The sequence below is a fragment of the Chaetomium tenue genome (assembly GCF_020726465.1).
Source record: "Chaetomium tenue strain MPI-SDFR-AT-0079 chromosome Unknown F5144scaffold_6, whole genome shotgun sequence".
NCBI classification, from domain to species: Eukaryota; Fungi; Ascomycota; class Sordariomycetes; order Sordariales; family Chaetomiaceae; genus Chaetomium; species Chaetomium tenue.
Window position 1 is genome coordinate 3,563,203 of NW_027117334.1, and position 21,775 is coordinate 3,584,977.

The 21,775-nt window shown below is 56.1% G+C and overlaps 6 protein-coding genes across 6 annotated transcripts; 2 read left to right on the forward strand and 4 right to left on the reverse strand.

Moving 5' to 3' along the window:
* The first annotated feature begins 292 nt into the window (after positions 1-292).
* On the forward strand, positions 293-2,456 carry F5144DRAFT_584032 (uncharacterized protein). The gene is made up of 7 exons (XM_066789593.1): positions 293-587; positions 643-824; positions 894-1,006; positions 1,063-1,252; positions 1,316-1,419; positions 1,477-1,754; positions 1,809-2,456. The coding sequence occupies exons 1-7, from the start codon at positions 547-549 to the stop codon at positions 1,969-1,971; spliced, it is 1,071 nt and encodes a 356-aa protein (XP_066640418.1). The 5' UTR covers positions 293-546; the 3' UTR covers positions 1,972-2,456.
* A 1,371-nt stretch (positions 2,457-3,827) lies between these two features.
* Positions 3,828-5,722, forward strand: F5144DRAFT_497284 (major facilitator superfamily domain-containing protein; the record flags this gene model as incomplete). The annotated part of the gene is made up of 3 exons (XM_066786195.1): positions 3,828-4,119; positions 4,180-4,260; positions 4,338-5,722. 3 exons carry the CDS (start codon positions 3,828-3,830, stop codon positions 5,720-5,722), a joined length of 1,758 nt encoding a protein of 585 aa, XP_066640419.1.
* Positions 5,723-6,550: 828 nt separating this feature from the next.
* On the reverse strand, positions 6,551-11,262 carry F5144DRAFT_497684 (CTP synthase N-terminus-domain-containing protein; the record flags this gene model as incomplete). Its single annotated transcript, XM_066786220.1, has 10 exons — positions 6,551-6,661; positions 6,711-6,757; positions 6,814-7,899; positions 7,947-7,974; positions 8,055-8,079; positions 8,147-8,399; positions 8,458-8,572; positions 8,648-8,685; positions 9,404-10,800; positions 10,865-11,262. 10 exons carry the CDS (start codon positions 11,260-11,262, stop codon positions 6,551-6,553), a joined length of 3,498 nt encoding a protein of 1,165 aa, XP_066640420.1.
* Positions 11,263-12,077: 815 nt separating this feature from the next.
* F5144DRAFT_370023 (major facilitator superfamily domain-containing protein) lies at positions 12,078-13,890 on the reverse strand. Its single transcript, XM_066784481.1, has 3 exons — positions 13,687-13,890; positions 12,674-13,571; positions 12,078-12,595 (listed from the first exon to the last, which is right to left on the reverse strand). The coding sequence occupies exons 1-3, from the start codon at positions 13,774-13,776 to the stop codon at positions 12,129-12,131; spliced, it is 1,455 nt and encodes a 484-aa protein (XP_066640421.1). The 5' UTR covers positions 13,777-13,890; the 3' UTR covers positions 12,078-12,128.
* A 976-nt stretch (positions 13,891-14,866) lies between these two features.
* F5144DRAFT_595828 (kinase-like domain-containing protein) lies at positions 14,867-17,948 on the reverse strand (the record flags this gene model as incomplete). The annotated part of the gene is made up of 5 exons (XM_066790734.1): positions 14,867-15,163; positions 15,239-15,510; positions 15,581-15,849; positions 15,924-16,085; positions 17,851-17,948. The coding sequence occupies 5 exons, from the start codon at positions 17,946-17,948 to the stop codon at positions 14,867-14,869; spliced, it is 1,098 nt and encodes a 365-aa protein (XP_066640422.1).
* A 1,573-nt stretch (positions 17,949-19,521) lies between these two features.
* Positions 19,522-21,424, reverse strand: F5144DRAFT_370059 (cytochrome P450). The gene is made up of 2 exons (XM_066784482.1): positions 21,059-21,424; positions 19,522-20,996 (listed from the first exon to the last, which is right to left on the reverse strand). Exons 1-2 carry the CDS (start codon positions 21,235-21,237, stop codon positions 19,553-19,555), a joined length of 1,623 nt encoding a protein of 540 aa, XP_066640423.1. The 5' UTR covers positions 21,238-21,424; the 3' UTR covers positions 19,522-19,552.
* Positions 21,425-21,775: the final 351 nt, after the last annotated feature.

The window sequence follows — 21,775 nt, forward strand, 5'->3', positions numbered from 1 at the left end:
TGAGATTCATGAATACCTCTAGTGAGGGCAGAGGTCTGTAACTGCACTGGTGGCGGCATAAGCCCGCATGGATGCATCCTACCGGAGCCAGAGTCCGCCTAATCGGCCAACCGACCAACATTTGGAAGTAGGGTGCGATGACAAAAAAGCTTCTAATCTAATCTTGATAATCAGAAAACGCCATAATCGGTCCTAATCAACCAATCCATATTATAAATCACAGGCTGGACATTTTGGGTCCAGGGGTTGTTGGCCAAGGAGCTTCCACTCTGGTCTTGCTGCATGAGGGTGATTGGAAATCAGCCGTGACCCGTGACATTCAATTCAATCAAGGTCCGCTGACAAAAAAGGCTTCCAATCTAATCTTGACCATCAGGCAACACCATGTCGTAATGAACCATTGCCAGCAGTTGGGACGTGTGGAATTACTTGAAATAGAGGCGTTTGTCCGTTTATACCGATGTCTAGCAATCAACTGATGATAAGAAAGACGAACTTCGAAGACATAACTGGAAGTCCAAAGAGCTGGAAGTCAACCACATCAACATGGAGACAAGCATTTTGATCACTGGCGCGGCCGGCTACATGTTTGTTCTGCGGCCGCGATAGTTATGATGAAATACCTAACTAACTTCTCTCCAGAGGAGGTTCCATCGTTACGCAACTTTTGGCTTCCTCTAACAAACTCGTCAAGAAGGAGAACGTCATTGCCACAGTCAGGTCAGAAGAACAAGCGACGGCCTTGTCGAAACTGGGCATCACTGTGCTTCGATTAGACTTGACCGACGAAAACGCAGTAGTTGAAAGTGTCCTGCGCCACAATGGTAGGAGTCACTCCAACATGCAACTTGAGTCCAACAAATGAGGGAGTTTAGGTATTGACAATCTCGTAGTCGGCATTGTCATCCACACCGCGAGCAGCCTGAACACGGACATGGCGCTTCATCTGGTGACTGCACTCGCCAAACAGAAGGAAGTCAGCAAGCAGGAGACATACATAATCCACGTGAGTGAGGCGTATGACATGTCCAACTAGGGGTTGATAGTCTGACCGTGATATAGACCTCAGGAGAAAGCGCGTTCACAGCATCCAGTGGTTGGCCACATGGCGAAACAAAAGACAACGGCCCATTGTTTGACGTTGAAAAGGAGCTTGCCGATTCTTACCCGATCCGAAAGACTGACGTATCGGTCATCGAACATGCAAAAGTGACGGGGGTGACCAGCTTCATCGTCATACCCCCCATGGTTTGTAAGTCAGCTTGCAAAGCGATGGCGTATGTGTGAGGCTCTTCAAACTGACCACTTACTCTAGATGGCAAAGGTAGCGGCCAGTGGAATCAGCTGTCCGTGTTGTTGCCAGTATATGTTCAAGGCAGCATCTCTGCCAAGGCAGTGCACAAATTCGCCAACGACGGGGTAAGTGAACAAGTCCACCTACTCGTCACTGGATAGGTGGCTCTGACATGGTCACAGACGGTGTCAGCCGTACACATTTCAGACATTGCTGTCTTTTATGAGAAACTGGTTGAGAAGGTTCTTCTCAAAGAACCGATCCCAAGCGGTGAAAAGGGCTACTACTTTGCCAAAGCCCACGATGTCCAATGGTGGGAGGTGTTCGACCAGCTGGCTGTGGCCCTTGAGGCTCGTGGTCTTGCGACCAACTCGACAGTGCCAATTTGGCCGGATGATGAGACAGCTGCGAAGGTACTGGGCGTACCTGTGCAGTTTGTGTCCATTCTGTGGCAATCAGTGTATGTGCTCTTCGAGAATTTTGGGGATGGAGTTGAAGCTAATTTGGTCTTTAGTTCACATATGTTCGCCGTGAACAAGCAAGAACTCGGATGGGAGCCGGCTTGGGACAAGGAGCGGCTGTTGACCAACATCGATGATGAGATAGATGCCGTTTTGGAGCTTGGGCAGGCGAAGAGCAGCCTCGTCGCCTCATTGTTTGATGCTGCCAAAGGATAGATCCGGTCATGCAGTAGACAGATAGATCACAGCCGTAGTCGGGGATGCGGTTGCAGGTCAGATAATTCAGATTACAGTGCAGGCCTTTTCAACCCATGCCGTTCAAACTGGTCTCTTCCGCCCCGCTGATATCTAGGTTGTGTTGGCGTGGGCACGTCGAAAGACGGCAGTCACGGGCTTTAACGGAGGTAAGATCAGTCAACACATGGTGGTTTACCAACGAAGCGGGCCGATCGGATCGAACCGGAATGGAGTCCGGCCCTTTGCGGCACGAGTGGATCCTCGGATGGGTTTCGTTCGCCGGGTATGAAGTGTGCGTGACTGCGAATCTGAGACTCCGCGTGGGCGTCCGAGAATAGTAGCGGGAATACCAGGAGCTGCTCACGTAACAGATGTCTCCGCCAGGCCTGGATCGTGGGGGCGGACCGGCGGAATGCAATGGTGTGACAAGATTTAGGCCAGATGGTTGGAACGACAGATTTGCAAGGGGGTTCGGATACGATGCCGAACAAAATTCTGCGTTTTGACAGCCCGAACGCTCTCTCGTTGGCATTATCAGACAACACCTTGAGGTCCGATGAAGGTTTGAGACTCACCGAACCCAGCGGATCCCGAGCCTCGAGTTCCACAGCTGGTCTCGGCGAGGCCGCTGCCGGGGGGCGGGTTCTGGGTGTCAAACTCCATTCTCCAGGCCAAGAAAACCAAAGACAGACAGACAAGCTTGCGGAAGCGGCGCCTACAATCAATCGAAAATAACCCGGAGATTTCGGGCGCGGCCGGAGTTTGCAGGATTTATTTCACGAACGGTTTTCGGGGCAATCCAAAAACGTGGCTTGCGACAGACAGCCAACCTGGAAAGGAATCGGATTCTTGCTTACGCGCCGGTGGATCTTTGGAGCCGCTTCCCAACCGGACGGGCGCCTCGATGTCTCCGGGTCGTCCTGCCAAGAAGAGGCTGTTTATTTCCTTCCGACTCCTTGCATGAAAAGGAAGTTTTCGAGTTGTCAGGAGGTAACTGAGTCATCTTAAACAGTTGCACTCGGGTCGTGCCTCCCTTGTTGGTTTCCCTGTCGGTCGGTCAGCGTTGGGGCAGCACGGGCCTCATTCAACGTTTTAATTTTTTCGTTTCCCAAAGAGGAAGGGCAACCCATGAACAACCATCTGGCGCGACGACTGGACACTTTTTCTCTGGCAACGGTGAAACGGGCGCAATTGCAATAGAAGGCTCCGAGGACTCGCGGCACAAACTCGAGTCTGATTAAGTAATGTGGGAATCCTTAACTAAGCTTCTAGAACAATGAGTCCATGCCGTGGTGACTCGGAGGGGAGTTAGGCCGTCTGGGCTTTGTGCTTTTTGGCGTGCCACTGCGTCGGACAGCCAAGAATGCCGAAAAGTCCATCCAGAACCGCGACGAGTGCCGCATTCGGGGCATCCCGGCTCCCGCTTGCAGGATCTGAGCCACGCTAGCGGTAACTTTAGCGAGATCTTTGGGTCGTTGCTTGTCAATGCTTGGGTTGCTTAGGTTGCTTGGGCTGCTTGGGTTTGCTTGTTCGGAATTCCGGTCCTAAGGACAGATGCGAAAGGATGCTAAGGGCTCGGAGACATGCGAGACACCGCACCGCGCCATGGCCGTTGCTGCCCTTTCGACGGCTTGGCGCTCAGTGACCCCATCAAGAGTTCTCGTGTCTTAAAGCCCGTAACCCGTCCGGCTGGAATGCCTGGGTCTTCAGTCCTCAGCAGCTCATCAGCAGTGAACGAGGAAGCCCTAAGACCCCGATCAAGTCTTCCCTCGCCTGATAACGACTCGATCATCACGAATCCTCTTGACCAACACGAACTTTGACTACTACCAAGTATGGACACCAAACCGGGTCTCTCCGCCCCGGCACCCGGGTGGGAGGCTGCTACCCTCGCCCCGAGCAGGACCAGCGTGTCGGAAGACGGCAGGGTGTCGGCTCCCGGGGAGCAAACCGACATCGAGAATGAGAAGAAGGATGCCCTCGCCCGGCAGGCTACCGCCACCTCCAAGACGGGCAAAGCCCTCGAGCCGACACCCACCCGGGAAGATGGTACCGAGTACCCCGGTGGCGTGACCCTGGGCCTTATTGTTCTGGCCCTGTGTCTCAGTGTCTTCACCATGGCGTTGGGTGCGTACCCCTTTTGCTTTTCCCGGCATTTACACCGAAGTAAACTAACTGGTCTCCCAGACAACTCCATTATCGCAACTGCCATCCCCAAAATCACCGATGAATTCCACTCCCTGCCTGACGTAGGCTGGTACGCCTCCTGTAAGCCAACCCCCCTCCCCTCCTCCCCCTTATCCATCCCTCACCTGCCCAGCGTAACCCTAACCTCCCAACCCCAGCGTACCTCCTCACCACGGCTGCCCTCCAACTCCTCTTCGGCCGCTTCTACACCTTCTTCTCCATCAAATACGTCTTCCTCATCGCCATCTTCCTCTTCGAAGTCGGCTCCCTGATCTGCGGCGTCGCCCAAAACAGCGTGACCCTCATCGTCGGCCGCGCCGTCGCCGGCGTCGGCGCCGCGGGCATCTTCTCTGGCGCGCTCACCATCCTCGCCTACTCCGTCCCCCTCTCCAAACGCCCCCTCTACACAGGCGCCATCGGCAGCATGTACGGCCTGGCCAGCATCTCGGGCCCGCTCATGGGCGGCGCCTTCACCGACCACGTCACCTGGCGCTGGTGCTTCTTCATCAATCTCCCCGTGGGCGCCGTCACCATGGCCGTCATCTGGTGGTTCTTCCCGGACCCCAAGCGCGCCCGCCTCCAGAACGCCGACGACACCCTCCGCCAGCGCGTCATGCGCTTCGACCCCTTCGGCACCCTCGTCTTCATGCCCGCCATCATCAGCCTGCTGCTGGCCCTGCAGTGGGGCGGCACCGCCTACGCCTGGAACAGCTGGCGCGTCATTCTGCTGTTCTGCTTCTTCGGCGTGCTCATCATAGCCTTTGTGTACTTCCAGTTCCGCCAGGGCGACCTCGCCACCGTCCCGCCCCGCATCCTCGCCAAGCGCAGCGTGTGGTCGGCGGGGTTCTTCATCATGGCGTTGGGTGGTGCGTTTCTTGGGTCGATTTACTACCTGCCTATCTGGTTCCAGGCCGTCAAGGACGCCAGTGCCGTCGGGTCGGGGATCATGAACCTGCCTATGCTAGTGTCTCTCGTGCTGTGCTCGGTTGCTGCGGGTGCCGCGGTCACGATCTGGGGCTACTACACGCCGTTTATTATCGCGGGGAGCGCGGTGGCCGCGGTGGGGTATGGTCTGACGACTACTTTTACTCCGGAGACGGGGTCGGGCATGTGGATTGGTTACCAGATCGTGATTGGGGCCGGGATTGGGATCAGCTTCCAGCAGCCGCTGATGGCGGTGCAGACGGTGCTGGATATGGCGGATGTCCCGACGGGTACGTCGCTGATTGTCTTTATGCAGACGCTGGGGGGGGCGCTGTTTGTGGCGGTGTCGCAGAATGTGTTCACCAACAAGCTGGTTGAGTATGTTGCTGAATACGTGCCGGATGTGGAGAATCCGAGCTCGATTTTGGCGGTGGGCACGACCACCGTTAAGGATGTGTTTGATGCGGCCCAGCTGCCGGGGATTAAGTTGGCGTTTAATGATGCGCTGACGCAGACTTTCACTGTGTTTACGGCGCTGGCCGCGATCAGTATTCTGGGCGCGGTGGCGGTCGAGTGGAAGAGCGTGAAGGGGAAGCCGGTGGAGATTGGCATGGCTTAGGGGGGGTTGGCATGGGCTAATCAGCGAGGTGTTGAGGTGGTGTTTGTCTGGTGTTTTGTCACGATACCCGGTTACGATTTGTCATTTGTCTGGCGGATAGGGATTGGATAGACGGCGTTGGGATAGAAGAGCTCCTGAGGGGCCAGAAGGGTTGATACGAAGTAATGTTTTGATAGACCTGGTTGCAGACAATCTCAACTTTGGCGTTGGCGGATGCCAATCTAATGGAAAAGAAGGAGATCGAATGTTTAAGTGCCACTACTGTCTTGTCTTCCGCCAAAGAAAAATCATGATTTGGAAGAAACATCCTGACAAGGCAACTTAAGCCTCGCCACGGGCCTGTATGAGGTCAGCCATGCCTTGGTTCGACGGATCATCAGAGAGCGTGATAAACAGCGTTGCAGTGATCATACAAGCGCAAGCACGCGAGTAGTTCCGTGGTAAAAGGGACTCAGTTTATTCAAGGCGCTGAGGCTGCCAGCGCAAACCAAGATGACCTCCCCCCTATCCTGAACGCCAGCCATGTCTATTCTATGTGCGCATGCATGTAGATGCGCCTTTTCCCAGCAACACCCTGAACTCCAAGGCCAAATCTAGGTTCCCGTGTATATAATGCGCTGCAGCGAGCATTTACAACCCTACATCTGCTGCGCGGGCGTAGTAGTCTACGGCCAACATGAACTACCTAACTCCGCCGCGAAATCGTGACTGTCTTCTCCCAAGAACCCCGATCCGCAACGCCTCCCGCTAGAAATAGACTCCCGCGGCCGGTGGACTCGGAATCTTGATCGTGATATCTTAGTATCGATGCGTTCCTTGTTTGGTTCCTTACTTGGTGCCGTTCAAAACTGTGACGGTCTTGAACCGCTCCACCGGCTCCTGCTTGAGCACCTTATCCAGGCAGCCCGCACTCGCGGCGATGAAGCCGAGATACGGCCTCTGGTTCAGGTTAGCCTGGTTTTGCTGCGTGGCAGAAAGGGGTACTTACGCTGGGGTGCACGACTTGCGACTGGTACTCGGCATGGAATTGTGTCCCTGTTTGGATATCAGTATCGTCCCGGGCAAGTCAAGGTCCAACTCCAGATACGCACCAACGAAGTAGGGGTGGTCTCTGAGCTCGAAGATCTCCATCCGCTCGCCCGTCTCGTCCCTGCCCACAAAGTGGAGACCCGCCTTCTCCAGCGTCTCGACGAGGTCGGGGTTGATCTCGTACCGATGGCGGTGCCTCTCCTCGATGACCTCGACGCCACCATACAGCGACCGCGCGCGCGACCACTCCGTATCCTGCTGGAAAATGGTCTTGCGGAGACCTAGACGCATGGTGCCACCCATTTTCTCGCGATCAAGCTCGGGCATGTTGACCACGACGCGGTCCTTGGCCTGCGCATCGAATTCTTCCGATGTGGCCTCCGGCATGCCGCACAGGTCGCGCGCAAACTGGATCGCTGCCACCTGGAAGCCGAGGCAGACACCCAGGAAGGGGATGTTGTTCTCCCTGGCCCACTTGGTCACCCTCATCATCCCTTCGGTCCCGCGGTGCCCGAACCCGCCTGGCACAATGATGCCGCAGGCCGTGGAGATGTCGTGCCACGCCTTGTGGTACTTGGCCTGTGCCGCTCCGCCGCCACTTGTCGGCTCGAGGTCCTCCGAGTCGATCCACATCACGTTGAGCTTCCGGCGGATCGTCATGGCTGAATGCTCCAGCGCCTTGACAACCGAGATGTATGCGTCCTGGCACTTGATGTACTTGCCGACAAGCGCGATCTTGACCTCGTCTGGGTACGTGGGGGTGACGACCGAGGTCCACAGGTCCCAGAGTGCTGTGCCTTGTGTGGCCATCTCGGGCGATATTGTGATCTGGTCGAGAGCGAGTTTCGTCCGGAGCTGCGGGATGAGCTTCTGCTCGCGTAGCAGGAGGGGAACTTGGTAGATGGTCGGCATGTCGCGGACGACGAGAACCTGCTCCGACTCGACCTGGCAGTGGAGGGCCAATTTGGCAATGGTGGGCTCTGCGAGGGGGGTCTCGCAGCGGCAAGCGACGATATCGGGAATCAAGCCGTGGCTTCGGATCGATTTGACGGCGTGCTGCGTGGGTTTCGTCTTTTGCTCGCCGTGCACCGTGGGAACATACGAGACGTGAATGCTCATGAAGTTGCCAGCGCCCGCCTCGTGGCGCACTATCGGGGTCAGCTAAATCAAACATGGCAGTCCAAGGCGAACATACGTTGGGTGAGAGACTCGATAAACGGCATCTTTGATGGGGTCAGCAAATCCATACCACAGAGGCCACAAAGTTGAAGCGGGCGTAGTCCCAGGTCACCAACAAACTTACGCTCTCGATATCACCAACAGTGCCACTATTTGAAAACGAAGTCAGCAGCCGGACTGGAAATCAAAAGAGAACTCGCCACCACGCAAACTTACCCAAGCTCGATGATGCAGACATCAGGTTCTTCGCTAGAACCATCCACCGGGATCTTCGACACACGCTTGATCCAGTCCTTGATCGAGTCCGTCACATGGGGCACAATCTGCACGGTCTTTCCGAGATAGTCGCCCCGGCGCTCCTTCTGGATGACGTTCAAGTAGACCTTGCCGGTGGTGATGTTGTGCTCGCTCGTGAGGCGCACCGAGAGATACCTCTCGTAGTTGCCGAGGTCGAGATCAACCTCGCCGCCTACAAACCATCAGCAATTCCATCCTTGCAACACGCCAAGCCTCATGAATTCACTAACCCGAGCACAGGACAAAGCACTCGCCGTGCTCGGCAGGGGCCATGAGCCCCGCATCGACCGAGACATACGGGTCGATCTTGATGCAGCTGACACGGAGACCGAGGGTTTTCAGGAGCTGTCGTCGGACGGGTTAGAGCCAGGTCGCCCTTTTAAAAATTAACAATTCACACGCGCGGGAGTGTCTACGGACCAGGCCCGTGGAGGAGGCAATGATGCCCTTCCCAACCCCTAGCCGTCGTTAGCCATTTTGGATGCGGCGATCATGATGGTGCGGGGTGGGAATACCTGAAATGACACCGCCAGTAACGAGAACGTAACGCATCTTGGTTGTCTGTCGAGTTTCGATGTCGGGGATGGCAGGGAAGGGGGGATCGGATCGACAGCGTTCACGGTCGTTAACTGATTGCGGTGTGAAAATGGGAAAATTTTAACGCGACGCGATGAGAGGCAAAACTCAAAAATCTGAGTGCGGGGCAGAGGGGCTGCCTGGACTCCACCACCGAGTTCTCTCGCCTTGCTATCAGCTGCTCTCGCTCCCGCTCGTTTCAGCGCCTTGAACAGGGATGCCTGAACAAAACCAGGGGAAGTGTGGACAGTTCAGGGCAGTGTAAGTGAGTGAATTGTGAATTTGATGATAATGCCCGCGTAACAATGCACATGTGCTCCCAAGATACGGGCAAAGTAGAGCAACTGATGAGGTCAGGTGAAGTCAGAGAAGGACTTGTTGCACTCGGAGGCTTGATAAGATCAGAGGAACAGTCGAATGGCCTGGCATTTTACCCCACATTCCTGCCATGGCGGGCGCTAATGCACCGAGCAGCGAATGATGGGCAAAAATGCGGGGCAGACTCGGAACAAAAGCACAAGACCATCCCAACTTTCAACCCAACATCCTAACATCACCACAGCACCCTCGGCTTCAACCCTCAGTGCGAACACCACCAACTACCCGCATCATCGACATCCCCCCTCCCATCCCACACCGCCTTCCTCGGCCAAGCACAAAGCGGCCGCTGCCTCTTGACCCCCGACGTCGAATTGACGGGATCCTCCCACGTCGTCGCCACAATGCTCTCGACCGGCCGCCCCTTCTCAACCCACTCCACCAACGCCAACAACGCATCATGCTGGGCATCCTCAAACCCGGGCACCGACCACGTATCATTGCCCAACGCGCCGGCTTGCGACGGAGCCCCAAAACTCCACGGCGCGTCCACCGCCGTCCCCGCACAATGCTGCATACCCGGCACAAGGAACATGCTGAAGAAGTCATCTATGCCACCATCGTGGCCCGCCCCGCGTCTCCAACCCAACCGCTCGAAGAACGGACCCCACCACCACCACCACCACCACCCGCGCCGCGCCGCCCCCAACGCCTCCACCGTCCGCCGGTAGTACAGCTCCGTGCCCTTGGTCGGGACGAGTCCGTCCCCGGTGCCGTGGTACATCAGGACCTTCCCGCCGCGGCGTCGCACCGCTGCCAGCGCGGCATAGTCGTCGGCGGTGGCGCGGCCGGGGTCGTGCAGGGCGGCGTATTGGACGACGCTCTCGTTGAAGGTGCGCCAGTCCCAGGAGGAGTTGGTGGACGGGTCGGCGCCCATGGCGTTGCCGTCGAAGAGGAAGTTGCTCGCGTAGCCGACACCGTAGGGGGATGGTTCCGAGCCGTTGATCAGAACGTGCCATTGTGGCTCGGAGCCGGGGGTTAGGCCCGGGTGGAGAAACTCGTTGGTGGTGGCGGAGCGGTAGTCGCTGTACATGTTGTGGGCGGTGGTGAGCTGGGCGCGGGTGAGGCATGTTGGGGGGTCGGGGTCGGGGTCGGAGTCGGCCCGCTTGGGGCTGGGGCTGGGGCAGAGGAGGGTTTCGAGGTTGGGTTGGCAGAGCTCGGGGCTGCTGATGATGCCGTCTTCGACGCCGTCGAGGATGTCGCATTGGCGAGTGACTTCGTCGGCGAGGAGGGCCACGTGGTCGTCGGTGAGATGCTTGGGGTCGGTCTCGGGGAGGTTGTACAGGCCGGCTTGGGTCACGTAGGTGTTGAGGTGGGAGGTCCACCATGCGGCGGCGCCGATCAGCGCGCCATCGAAGCTGTCCGGGAAGGTCTGCAGCTCCTTGAGCCCCTGGCGGCCGCCCGTCGAGCAGCCGCTGTAGTACGAGTAGGTGAGCCGCTGCTGGGCGTAGTACTTGCGCACGAGCTTCTTGCCCAGCACGGTCGAGCCGTGGATGGCGCGCCAGCCCCAGTCGGCCTTCTTCTCGGGCTGGTTATACGCCCACGTGCTGTTGGTCGACTTGGAGCTGTGCCCGGTGTCGGTTGAGAGCGAGGCCATGCCGTAGCGCGCTCCGGCTGCTCTGGATAAGTTGTGAGTATTCGCAAAGAAGTGTAGGCAAATGAGCAGAGTAAGTGAGTGCCTACATGTCCAGCCAGTTGATCCCCCCTGCAAACCCCCCATTTCCCACGACGAGGAACCTCGACTTCCACCCCTCTGGCAGAAACAAGCCAAACCGGTAGCTGCTCGTCGGCGAGCTTGTCACCCGGACTGTAACTGCGCACAGCGGTGGGAGATGGGTCGGGTTTTTAGGGTACCCGACATTGGCTTCGCCCTCGCCGTAGCTGTCGCCATCTCGCACCACCGTGACGTTTTCCAAGGTTGCGCCATGAGGCAGCACGCCGGCAAAGAATACCCGGTCGCATGGTTGATGTTCGCCTGATAGCTGTAGCTCTGGCCCGTGTTCCGTGCTAAAAGGGCCGCCAAGGGTGTTGAGGGCGAGCAGGACGGCGGTGCCGGCGACGAGGACTGTGAGGCGCGTCATGATCGTTAGTATCACCATCCAAATGGCAGTGTGTGATAGGTGCCGGTTGCCAAGGAGCAATCAACATCAATCTATCATCATGAGCGCAGCAGCGTGCTGGGACGGCCCCGCGAGCTGTGTTATGGGTCGGCTGGCTATATGACTGGAGGTTCGCGCGGGATAGCATGTCGGCAGGTTGACTTACCGGCTGCGAGGATCCATCCCCTGCCGCTCTGGTGGCCTTTCCTCTTGGATTCGGTATCTTTTGACGGCATTCTTGCTCGGTGGTGGTGGTGTTACATTCTTGAGGTTGTCAATGTTGGACCGCCCGCCCGAGATCGGCATCATCCGGTCACTTGATGGCACCTGCCTTGTTTGCAGGGACACAATGCTGGTAAATCAGTGGCATGAATCAATGCCACCGAGTGGTTACACCTGCAAGGTCCGAGAGTCTTGGGTCCAAAGAGGGGTTCCGAATCAATGATCTGCCGGCTCAATTCATGGGGAGTTCGAATCAATAAAATGATTGCAAACGCTGAGTGGTTGGTCCCGTTTCTACTTTGGCAGATCTTCCAAAAAACGCCGGAAGGTCCGTAATAAACAATACATGCCACTTATTTCTCTTACCATGGAACCAAAGTGTCGGTTTATTAATGCACCCCAGATTGATTAGGTATTTCCTGGGACTTTTACCACTGGCAACTTCCACCTCAAACACAGGTTCAGGTAGAATCAACAAATCCGCTTCGAATTGTTAATGCTAAAGCGACAGATGGCAACTGCTAGCATTAACCGCTGTCTTTCTAAGGCTAACCTCCGATGGTGACAGATGGCATCCGCGAATGCCAGGTTCAACTGACGATTTAAACTCTCACACGTAGCCCACATCACAGCCTGTACAAACGCACTTCCCGGCCGCCACTCTCCTGCAACATCTTCCGATTCTTGTACCCGTAGAACACTCTCAACCCGACTGCCCCCGCAACCACCACCAGCAGCATGGCGCAATTCACCCAATGCCCGGTCGGGAAACCGCGCTCCCTCTCCTCGGCCTTGTAGATCCAGACACCCGGAATCTGGCCAATGCCGGCGCCAAAGCTGACATTGATGGCGATGGCCAGGCCCACGGAAGCCGTGCTGTAGACGTTGGACGTGAGCCACCCCAGCATGGGCGGGACGCACGCAAAGGATCCGGCGGAGGCCATAATCAGACAGCCGTAGCGTTGGAGGTAGGCATCCGGCGGGAGCAGAGCGGAGGCCATGAAGCCGATGGCGCCGATCAGGGCGAAGCCGGCGCAGTGCAGGCCGCGCGCGTTGAAACGGTCCGCCGAGTAGGAGCCTATAATCTGCGTGACTGTGCATCCAGAGTTAGTTAGGGGCTCAATCAAAAGGAAAAGAGGGCAGTCAGTTCAAGACACCCAAAGCCACTCACCATAAGCCGCCGCCCATGGGGGCACCGTCATCAACTGCGCATGCAAATCCTCATACCCCAACCCGGCCGTGATCGACGGCGTGAACAGCGACAGCGAGCTGAAGGGCACCGACACGCCAAAGTAGATCAGGTAGTGCCCGTACAGGCGCCAGTCCACCAACGTCCCCTTCGCATCCGCCCACGTCATGCTCCGATGGCTGCTCTTGCTCCCCTCCACCACCAGCCTCGCCAGCGCCACCTCCCTCTGCCGGCCCTTCAAGAACTCCTCTGGATAATCCGGCAAGAAAAACCACACCAGCACCGCCGACGCGCACGACGGCGCCCCCTCAATGATAAACAACCACCGCCACGCCGACAGCCCCTGCGCGCCATTCATATGCCCAATGCCATACGCAATCGCACCCCCAAACGCCCCCGCCAGCGTCGCGCTCGCCAAAATAAACGCCACCCTTACACTCCTCTCATCCGTGCGATACCAAAACGTCAAATAATACACCAAGCCCGGAAACAGCCCCGCCTCCGCCGCGCCCAACAAAAACCGCACCCCCGCCGTCGCGGAAAACGTCTTCACCCCACCCAACCCCATGGTAATCGCCCCCCACGAGAACATCAGAAACGCCAACCACCGCGACGGGCGCAGCTTCTTCAGCAGGATATTGGACGGCACCTCGAACAGGGCGTAGGCGACGAGGAAGACCATCAGCGCGATGTTGAACTGGTACTGCGTCGCGCCGATCTCGGTCTGCATGTCGTTGTGCGTCGACGAGTTGAGGATGCGCGCGTTGCCGATGTTGGAGCGGTCGAGATAGCACAGGAAGTAGATGAAGGCGGAGAGGGGGAGGATGGTTAGGTCTTGGTGTCGGAGGACGGCGCGCTCTTCGGCGGTGGTGTAGGGGGGCTGTTGGGGAGGGAGGGAGGGGGGTTAGTAAGTGGTTTGGTGGTGGTGGTGGTGGTGGTAGTGGTGGTGGTGGGAGGAGAGATCCATGATGGATTCAATGGGGTGGTAAACAAACCTCGGTTATGCTCGTCTCCGAGTCTTTGACTTCGTGCTGGCCCGGGCCTGCCTTCTCGGCGTCGGCCTCGTGGATGGAATCGGACGCCATGGTGCTGGGTGGTTGTCTGGCGCAAGTCCGGGACACGGCGGTGTTGGAATCTGGGGCCAGCGGTTGTTAATAAGAGAAGCTCAGAGTCGGAGCTCCCCACAAAAGTTGAAAATAAAGTTGCGGGGATGCCCACAATAAGGAGGAAAGCACTTGCTCACTCACTCACTGTCTGGGGGCTGGGAACCTCGAAATCGTAGGGATCGGCGGACTTGGGGTCCTTGACCGCATCTATGGCGACCTGGGGATCTTCACGATGAGCAACGTTGTACAAAGTACATCCACTCCAGTGTCTGTAAAAATACCCCCTCGACCAATCCCCGCTTTGTCGAGTCCCAACGATTCACCAGCCGGTTGAGACAGCCGAGCGAGACAGCCGAGTGCGGGGCTTGGGGGCTCCCGAGAGTTGTGTTCGTTTGCTTCTCTGAGTTGCCATGGTTGTGGGAGGTCGACCTGCCTGTTTCGGTGAAAATGGGAGCAGCGTGACATTTGCCCGCACTGGGGTCCCCCAACCCCTATTCGATGGTTCCATGCCAACGACGTTGGGCTTGAACCAAGCACGGCAAGCCGAAAAGGCGGAAGCTTGTAAGGTGCATCAGCCAATGATGAGCCGCTCTCGGCATGGTTCCGTGTTAAACTGCCGTGTGGTGCAGTCTTGTCCGGGGAATGGTTCCATTGCAGATCTCCAATTCCCCTTACCAATGAGCGGCCAACCTGCTTTCAAGGGGTGGATCGCAACAACCCTGTGCTTGCTAGACCAGGCCGTAGAACACGTAATATCCGGCTCTCGGTAATCAACGGCACCGGCAGCTGGAAAAAGTTCCGTTTAACTGAGGTATTCGTATATTACTATCATTCTCCTGGCTCTTCTTCCTCCAGTCGAAGCTGCTTTTGAAATTCGATCTTATCGCCCGCGGAGAACTAGAACGTTAAAATATGTCAGACCCCATTGCCAAACGCACAGTTGGAGAAAGCGTGCAACTGGGTCTTGAAAGTCTGATTCCGGGTTGTGTTAAACCCTTCCGTATAAAAACAAACTATAATCTATGTAAGGAGGGGGGAGTGAAGGGAAGCGGCCCAGGGACTCCAGGAATTACATGTAGGATCGCAACTTCGAAGCAACATAATCCTTTATCCGTCGCCATGAGAGGCCGCCTGGATCCTTTGCGCGGGCTTCGCGAAACCAAGGGTGCTTCAAAGCCTCGCGCGCCGTTATCCGTTTCGCTGGATCCAGGTTCGTCATCTTCAAGATCAAATCCCGGAACTCGGGGTCCACGGGCTCCCACAGAGCAAACGGCTTTCTAGGCTTCACCTCTGGCACGAGGGCACCCAGGCGCTCGACGTACTCGTTCTCCTCTCCGAGGTGCATCAGGAGGCCGTACAGGCCAGGCTTGTCGCCGAAGTATGAGATGTGGTTGTATAGGATTGAACGTCAGGCTTCGTCATCGGTACTCGTACACCGGACGGCTTCGTCGCGCGGGCAGAACACCATCTTCTCAAGCACCACAAAGATGGCCACGATGCCGAAGGAGTAGATGTCAGAAGCTGTGTCCTGTTTTGCCCGAGTCCAATCTTCTGGACTGCGCCATATTTGGTTTCCAGTGATGACCCCTGCAATGACTGCGTTTTGTGGGAGGAGCGCTGCGCTCTCCAAGTCGCCGATCTGTACACTTCGAACCTGAAGCTCTTGGTTGGCGGTTTCGTCATAATCCACCAAGATATTGTCGGGTTTAATATCTATGAAAGAATCGGTAAGCATTAATATTTCCCTCGGCTAAGGTATAGGGTTGATCGATGTCCTACATACCCGTATGAATAATATTCCTATCGTGTAGTTCCGCAAGCCCGGTAAGAGCACTTCTCAAGATGGATTTTCTCAAGTCATATGATACTGGCTTTTGCATGAAGCAAAGAAGATGCCCAGTCAGGAAAGGGTATACCAAAAGTTCTCTGTCTGAGATGGTATCAACTAATGTCCGGACGTTAGGAGCCGCTGAAAGTGGCTTTTGTAACTCCTGCTGGTAGTCGAAATCCCCTTGTTGTACATCTTTGATAATATAAGTATCCCCTTGGGCACTTCCGACGGGTAACTTGCTATTAGTCCCCGTAAAATGAAGGAGTCATGATTGAGAGAGTAGGTAGGTAGATACCTCGCGCGATAGACACAAGGAAGTGGCCTTTCCCGGTGACGCAATATCTCTTCGATGTTGTAACTTCGCCCCGAGCTACCCCGGAGGATATCTCCCACAGATAACGGCTCGGTTCTCCACGATGGCGAAGATGCCGTTGACATTAAGTTTGAAAACAAGGTGCTGGTCCGAGGCTGAGTATCGATGGAATCTCGACGTGCGGACAGGGCCATGAGCGGACCATATAGACGACGACGCGACATGAAAGCAAGCCGTTGAGTAACAGCCGCTGCAAGCCTCGCCGGAATCATTGGCAAGGAAGAAGGAAACAAAGATCCAAGGAAAAGAAAAGAAAACATATGGGGGTAGAGGAGGTTGGTACTCAAGTTGTAAACCCCGACACATTTAAGAAGGAGATGCTAGTGAACACGATATCACTATGCCACTACATCACGTGTAGATACCAAGGAATTAGGAGGGTAGTTTGTGGATTAACCTAACAGCTACTGAGATAATGACGTAGGTACCTGCCTAGGGCAAAGTAGGTAGGGACCAGTTATCAGGTTCGCCACCTTCCACTCGGTGCCTCAAGCCTGGAGAGCGGTGGAAAACCAAGGCAAAGTCAAGAGTGACTTGATGTTCACCGTTGTGAAACCCAAGAGTCAACTCTGACTGAGCTGTGGTTACCTTTCATGTCGGCTCTTTTTGCGTTTGACGGGGGTGGTGGTATAAAGAAGCATTTGCCAGCAGAAAGACCCCCTCAGTGGCGGTGTGGACAAAACCCTGTTTGTGTGACGGCACAAGGCACATGTATTATGATGTAGACACTATGGCTCTACTGCTTTGTATTTGGAACGGTCAACTTCGAGATTGTTACCGTGGCAATCCACAAAGTTCACAGTCATTAGAAGTGCCCTGTAGTCTTGAACTCTGCTCAGCTCCTCCCGGAGTCCTCTAGCGTCACTGGTATAATCTGCTTGTCTCTGTCGAGGCTGAGGCAATAAGCGCCTGTACGAAAGTAAGCTCGCGAAGGTATTTCAATGTTGACTATCTCATCAAGCAAGAAGGTTGTCCGGGTACTAGGAGCTCCAGATCTTGGAAGAATAAAATGCCCGCGGAAATCGTCGTAGAAAGTTGTGAGGATCAACCTGAAGAACCTCAAGGCTGAAGAAGGAGGATTGCGTACCAATCTCTGAGTTCAAGCTCTCGTGTCACAAAAGTTCATAGTCTTGGAACTCCAATTGGCATGGCCCCGAATCGGTGTCAGTTTCTGTCAATGTCCCTGACTTCCTTGGCTACCCAGGTACCTACTTAGTTAGGTAGGTCACTTTTAAAGTCACCCCCAGCCACTACCTAGCCATCAACCACCTGCCACCACCCACCACCTTCCCACCTCCCTTGCTCCTCCCGAGCCATATTATCAAGTGCGGCAAAGCCTCATAACCGTAGCTTTCGGTGCGTCGGGTAGAATAGGTAGGCTTGATTTATTTGTTGACAGCTGGCAGGTGTAGTATGTTGGTGACCTGGCGAGCGGCGTTGAGCTCTAGTCTAGTGAATTGCCATCGGCGGTGCTCTTTACTCCAATGCGGTATATCCCTATTTGAATTTCTTGCGTTAAAGACAGTCCACCGGGTGCCGCGGGACTCGACGAGGCGTCGAGCACAAGCAAGGCACGTTAGAGGCCAGGGACCGCGGAGTAACGTACTGCGAAGCTACCGTTACCGTGTCCTTGTCCAAGCTCTCCGCCATTTTCTTCGCAACGTTGGAAAATTCGCGTTGGATGCTGGGTTGGAGGAAGATCCTCTGCCAGAGGTTTGTTTCCTCGACCCACACGATGTTTACTGTCTTCGTACCCCGAAGAAAAGCTGTTATGTGTTGGGTCGAGACAACTTTGATCATGTTCATTGTCAAAGAGGGCAAACAGGCAACCCGTTCTGGTCTTGAGAACAATTGTGGGCAAGGTAATAGGATCCGTAGGTCGAAACTGAGGAAGAACAGACTTTGCCAGAGAAGAGTGATTTGAAAGGTTGGGTTCTTAATTTCCATCTACGTAATATACACCTTGGGAATCCTTTTTTTTTTCCACCGCGGCCAGTCCTCGCCCGGCTGCCTTGTGACTCAACGAAACGGGTGACCCGCCGCTTAGTTGTCCCACGCGCCGTGATCGAAGGAGGAGATAGGTGCTTGGAGTTGAGACGGAAGTATCACGGAATAAAGCGCCTATGAGAGTTTGCTCCACATGGCGGTATTCCGGCTAGAACCGGGTGCTAAGGCAAATCAACATGGCCAAAAGCGTCAGCCTACCACTTTCTGACCAAACGACGAGCCGAACTCGGGAGGGCAGCAAGAAAAGTGAAAGAAGCAAAGAAAACCGAGCAAGAAACAATAAATATTAGAGAAGATACCAAGTCAGGTTAGACTTTGGTTTTTAGCATGGCTTTATTGTTTCCACTTTCCTACCTACCTAGCCGTAGGTGGTGTCGGAGCTTAGACTTACATGTGGATAATATTGTGTAGTCTGTGGAGTTCGGCCACTTTTTCGGCCCGCTGGGCGCCTACATGTACCCGGTTGACAGTTTGACGGGCTGGGTCACTACCCGGGTATTGTCACAACGTGGAGATGGAAGCATTGAGAGAGGCCTGGCCGTGGGGCCACGAGGCCAATATTCTGGTCCAGCACGATCACGCCCTCGGCCACATTCATGATTTGCGGTAGAATTTCAATTAGAAGTGTGGGCTCCCACATGTCCTATGTTTACAATCTACCTGCAGTCCCCCCGTGGCTCCCGGATTCCTGGGCTGATATTGTTCCAGGCACGGAAGAAGCCGGGGCTTTATCCCACTCCCCGCCCGTCTTTGATAGCCCCATGCCTCCTCATGACTCCATGAGTCACCCGGCGAAGTTGCACGCGCCACGGTTTCCCTGGCAGTGAAGTGCAAAACTCGAGATGACCATCACATGGCCACGACAAGCATGCCGCTGAGCAGCATCTCGGGCTTATCTAGAACGCGCCCGGGCTACACCATGCCGGTTCCATGTCCGCTGCCTCACTGCCTGAAACGCGTCGGCTTAGAGCACATACATGCAGACCCCGGCAGTGGGAACCCGGAACGTACCGAATGGAAAGAAGGAGACCGACCGGCCTGCCAATGAAAGCCTCAGCTGTTTGCTTTCAACAACTTGCCCTGCCGTCTCCCTGTGCGCCTCTCTCTCATTGATGTCAAGTGGCAGTGGCTTGCATCCATGAATTAGCACCGCGAAGGCCAGATCCCGGTGTTGGCAGGGATAGGTACTATTATTTGATGTATTGTTGGAAATGTGGCAACGGAGCCTGGATCTGGAAGCGGGGATGTCCGCGGCGACATATATACCACTACGGCAATACTCATGAGAATGGTAAGTGGCTAAAAGAGACACGTAGATGAGATAGGCAACAGTGAGGCAACCAAGAAGGCCAGGGTGCTTGCTTTCCAGAGCTCCAAGACGGGCACGTCGAATCTCTCTAGGCATAGCGCGCGGCGCCAGCATGTTCAGAAGAAACTATTTACCTCTTTGTGTAAGAGCCGTTGTTGTGCATATCTTTTCTGAGTAGGTAATAACAGGACAACATATAACATAGGTAGTGTTTGCCTCCATGTCGTAGATTTGTTCAGAGGGCCCCCCTACCCCCCGCCGCGATGTCCTCGGACACAATATCCATGGCTTTGTCCGTGCCCGAGTAGACAACCTTCCACTTCCGCTGCGGGTCCCGGGGATGCAACTCAACGGGGATATCCTGATCAATGACAGGAAAGCCCGCCTGAGCAGGCGAGTTCTCCCACGTCGGCTCGACCCAGCGGCCCGCAACCGGCACCACATCAAACTGCAGCACCAACAGCGCCGCCAACGACAGGATTTCAGCACTGGCAAAGTGCCGCCCAGGACACAACACATGGCCGCCACCAAACGCCCGAAACGCAACCCGGTTCGGCTTCTTCCTCTTCTTCCCCCCCTCCGAGCCGTCCCTCCCCACTGACGCAGGCACAAACCGCAGATGATCAAACTCGGCCGCATCCTCCCCCCACGCCTCCCTATCCGTGTGCTGCACCGCGGCGGGAACCATCAACATCGCCCCCTTCTTCAGCAACACCCGGCCCTCATCAATCCACACATCCTCCAACAACACGCGCGGGCCCACATTCACCGCACGAAACCGCAGCGTTTCCTGGAACGCGCTCATCAGCACGGGACACGCCTCCCTCACCGCCGCCAAATCGATCGTGCTAACACTAACAACACCACCACTCTCCTCATCAACTTCCTCGCGCTCGACGACCAGGGCCTCCAGCTCGCGGCGGACGCCCCCCAGCACGCGCGGATCCGACACCAAGTGATACAGCACCCAAAACGCGCAGGGCGTGGTGTTGCCCAGCACAGCGAAGGCGTTGCCCAGCTCGCCGCGGCCGACGTCGGCGAGCGACAGGCCGAAGAGGTCCGCGTGGTGCTCGACGCGCTTGCGCACCAGCCCCGACCCCGTCCGCCACCCGCCCGAGAGCATGTACTGCACCATGGCGGCGGCGGCGACCTCGCGCGCGCGGTGCAGGGCGGGGAAGAAGAGCGAGGCGAGCGGGAACATGGAGAGCGTCAGGAAGCCCGCTTCGAAGGTCGCCCAGGCGGAGGCCACGGCGGGGTTGCGGAAGGGGTTGGCCGGGCCCCAGACGGCTTCGGAGGTGGAGGTGACCATGATGCGGCGGGACCAGGCGGCGAGGTTGACGGTGGTGGTGGTGCCGGGGGTGCGGAGGGTGGCCATCTCGGCGACGTAGACCTCGATGGCGCGGCGGTTGATGGCGTCGAGGTCGGGGCCGGGCGCCATGGCCGGCATGATGTATTTCGGCCAGCTGGGGCTGAAGCCGTGCTCGCTGTCCAGGTCACGCTTCATGACCTCGAGGGCGGGCTTGCTCATGCCGACGACGGCGCCCGCGTCGGCGGCGATGGACGCGAAGCTGATGAGGCGCCATTGCTTTTGGAGGAGGGGGATCAGGGACGTAGCGTTGACGACGTAGATGCGTTGGAATGGGAGCCGTAGCGTGTAGATGGGTAGCCGGGTGGTGTCTCTTGTGTGGTGTTAGTTGGAACTTGGACGAGGTATATCGGGAAGGGCAATGCAAGGACTAACCTCAGGCGGATATGGAAACGCGACTTCTCCCGGATCATACCAATCAGGGGCTCGATGAAGGGAATGCCCGTCAGGATGGCCGGCGGTTCCTTCGCGTCCTGGGTTAGGTTGAGTAGCACGCGGAGGAAAACGTAGGTAGCGGCCAGCCCGGCCAGTACGATGCTGACGACGGGAGCCATGATTGGAGAACTAGAAGCTTTGGAGCTTGATGGAGGGTGAGGAAAAAGCTTGATTCGTGCTTGGGGATATGGGAGGGGCGGGACGGAGCGAAGACGCGGCGCAGAAAAGTCCCAAAGGGAACGTGGCGGAGAGCTTTCAGCTACTTTCTCGGAATAAGGGTGGTAAGAAAGGGAGAGTGAAACCCCGAGCGAGAGGGTGTGCCGGGCCTTGCGCTCGGAGCCGACAGGTTAGGCCTTGGCCGTGTGATGAGGGATAGCTGCCTTTTCGGTTTTTGGTTTGAAGATGGGAAACTTGGGGGAAGATGAAAAGCTGAAAAGACCTGGGGTTTTGTTGGAAATTTGAGTCAACAACCAACCACTTACTCGTCTCTCTGATGCGCAAGATTTGGCCCCCAACTTGCGATAAACATAGAATTACCTCTACCAATCAACATGCGAGTGATGGGCCCGATGGTCCAATTGTCGATCCCGGTCTTGCAGGGACAGGTCATCAGACAATACGTGATGTTATTGGGCGGAATTCCGCTCTCTCCATGTC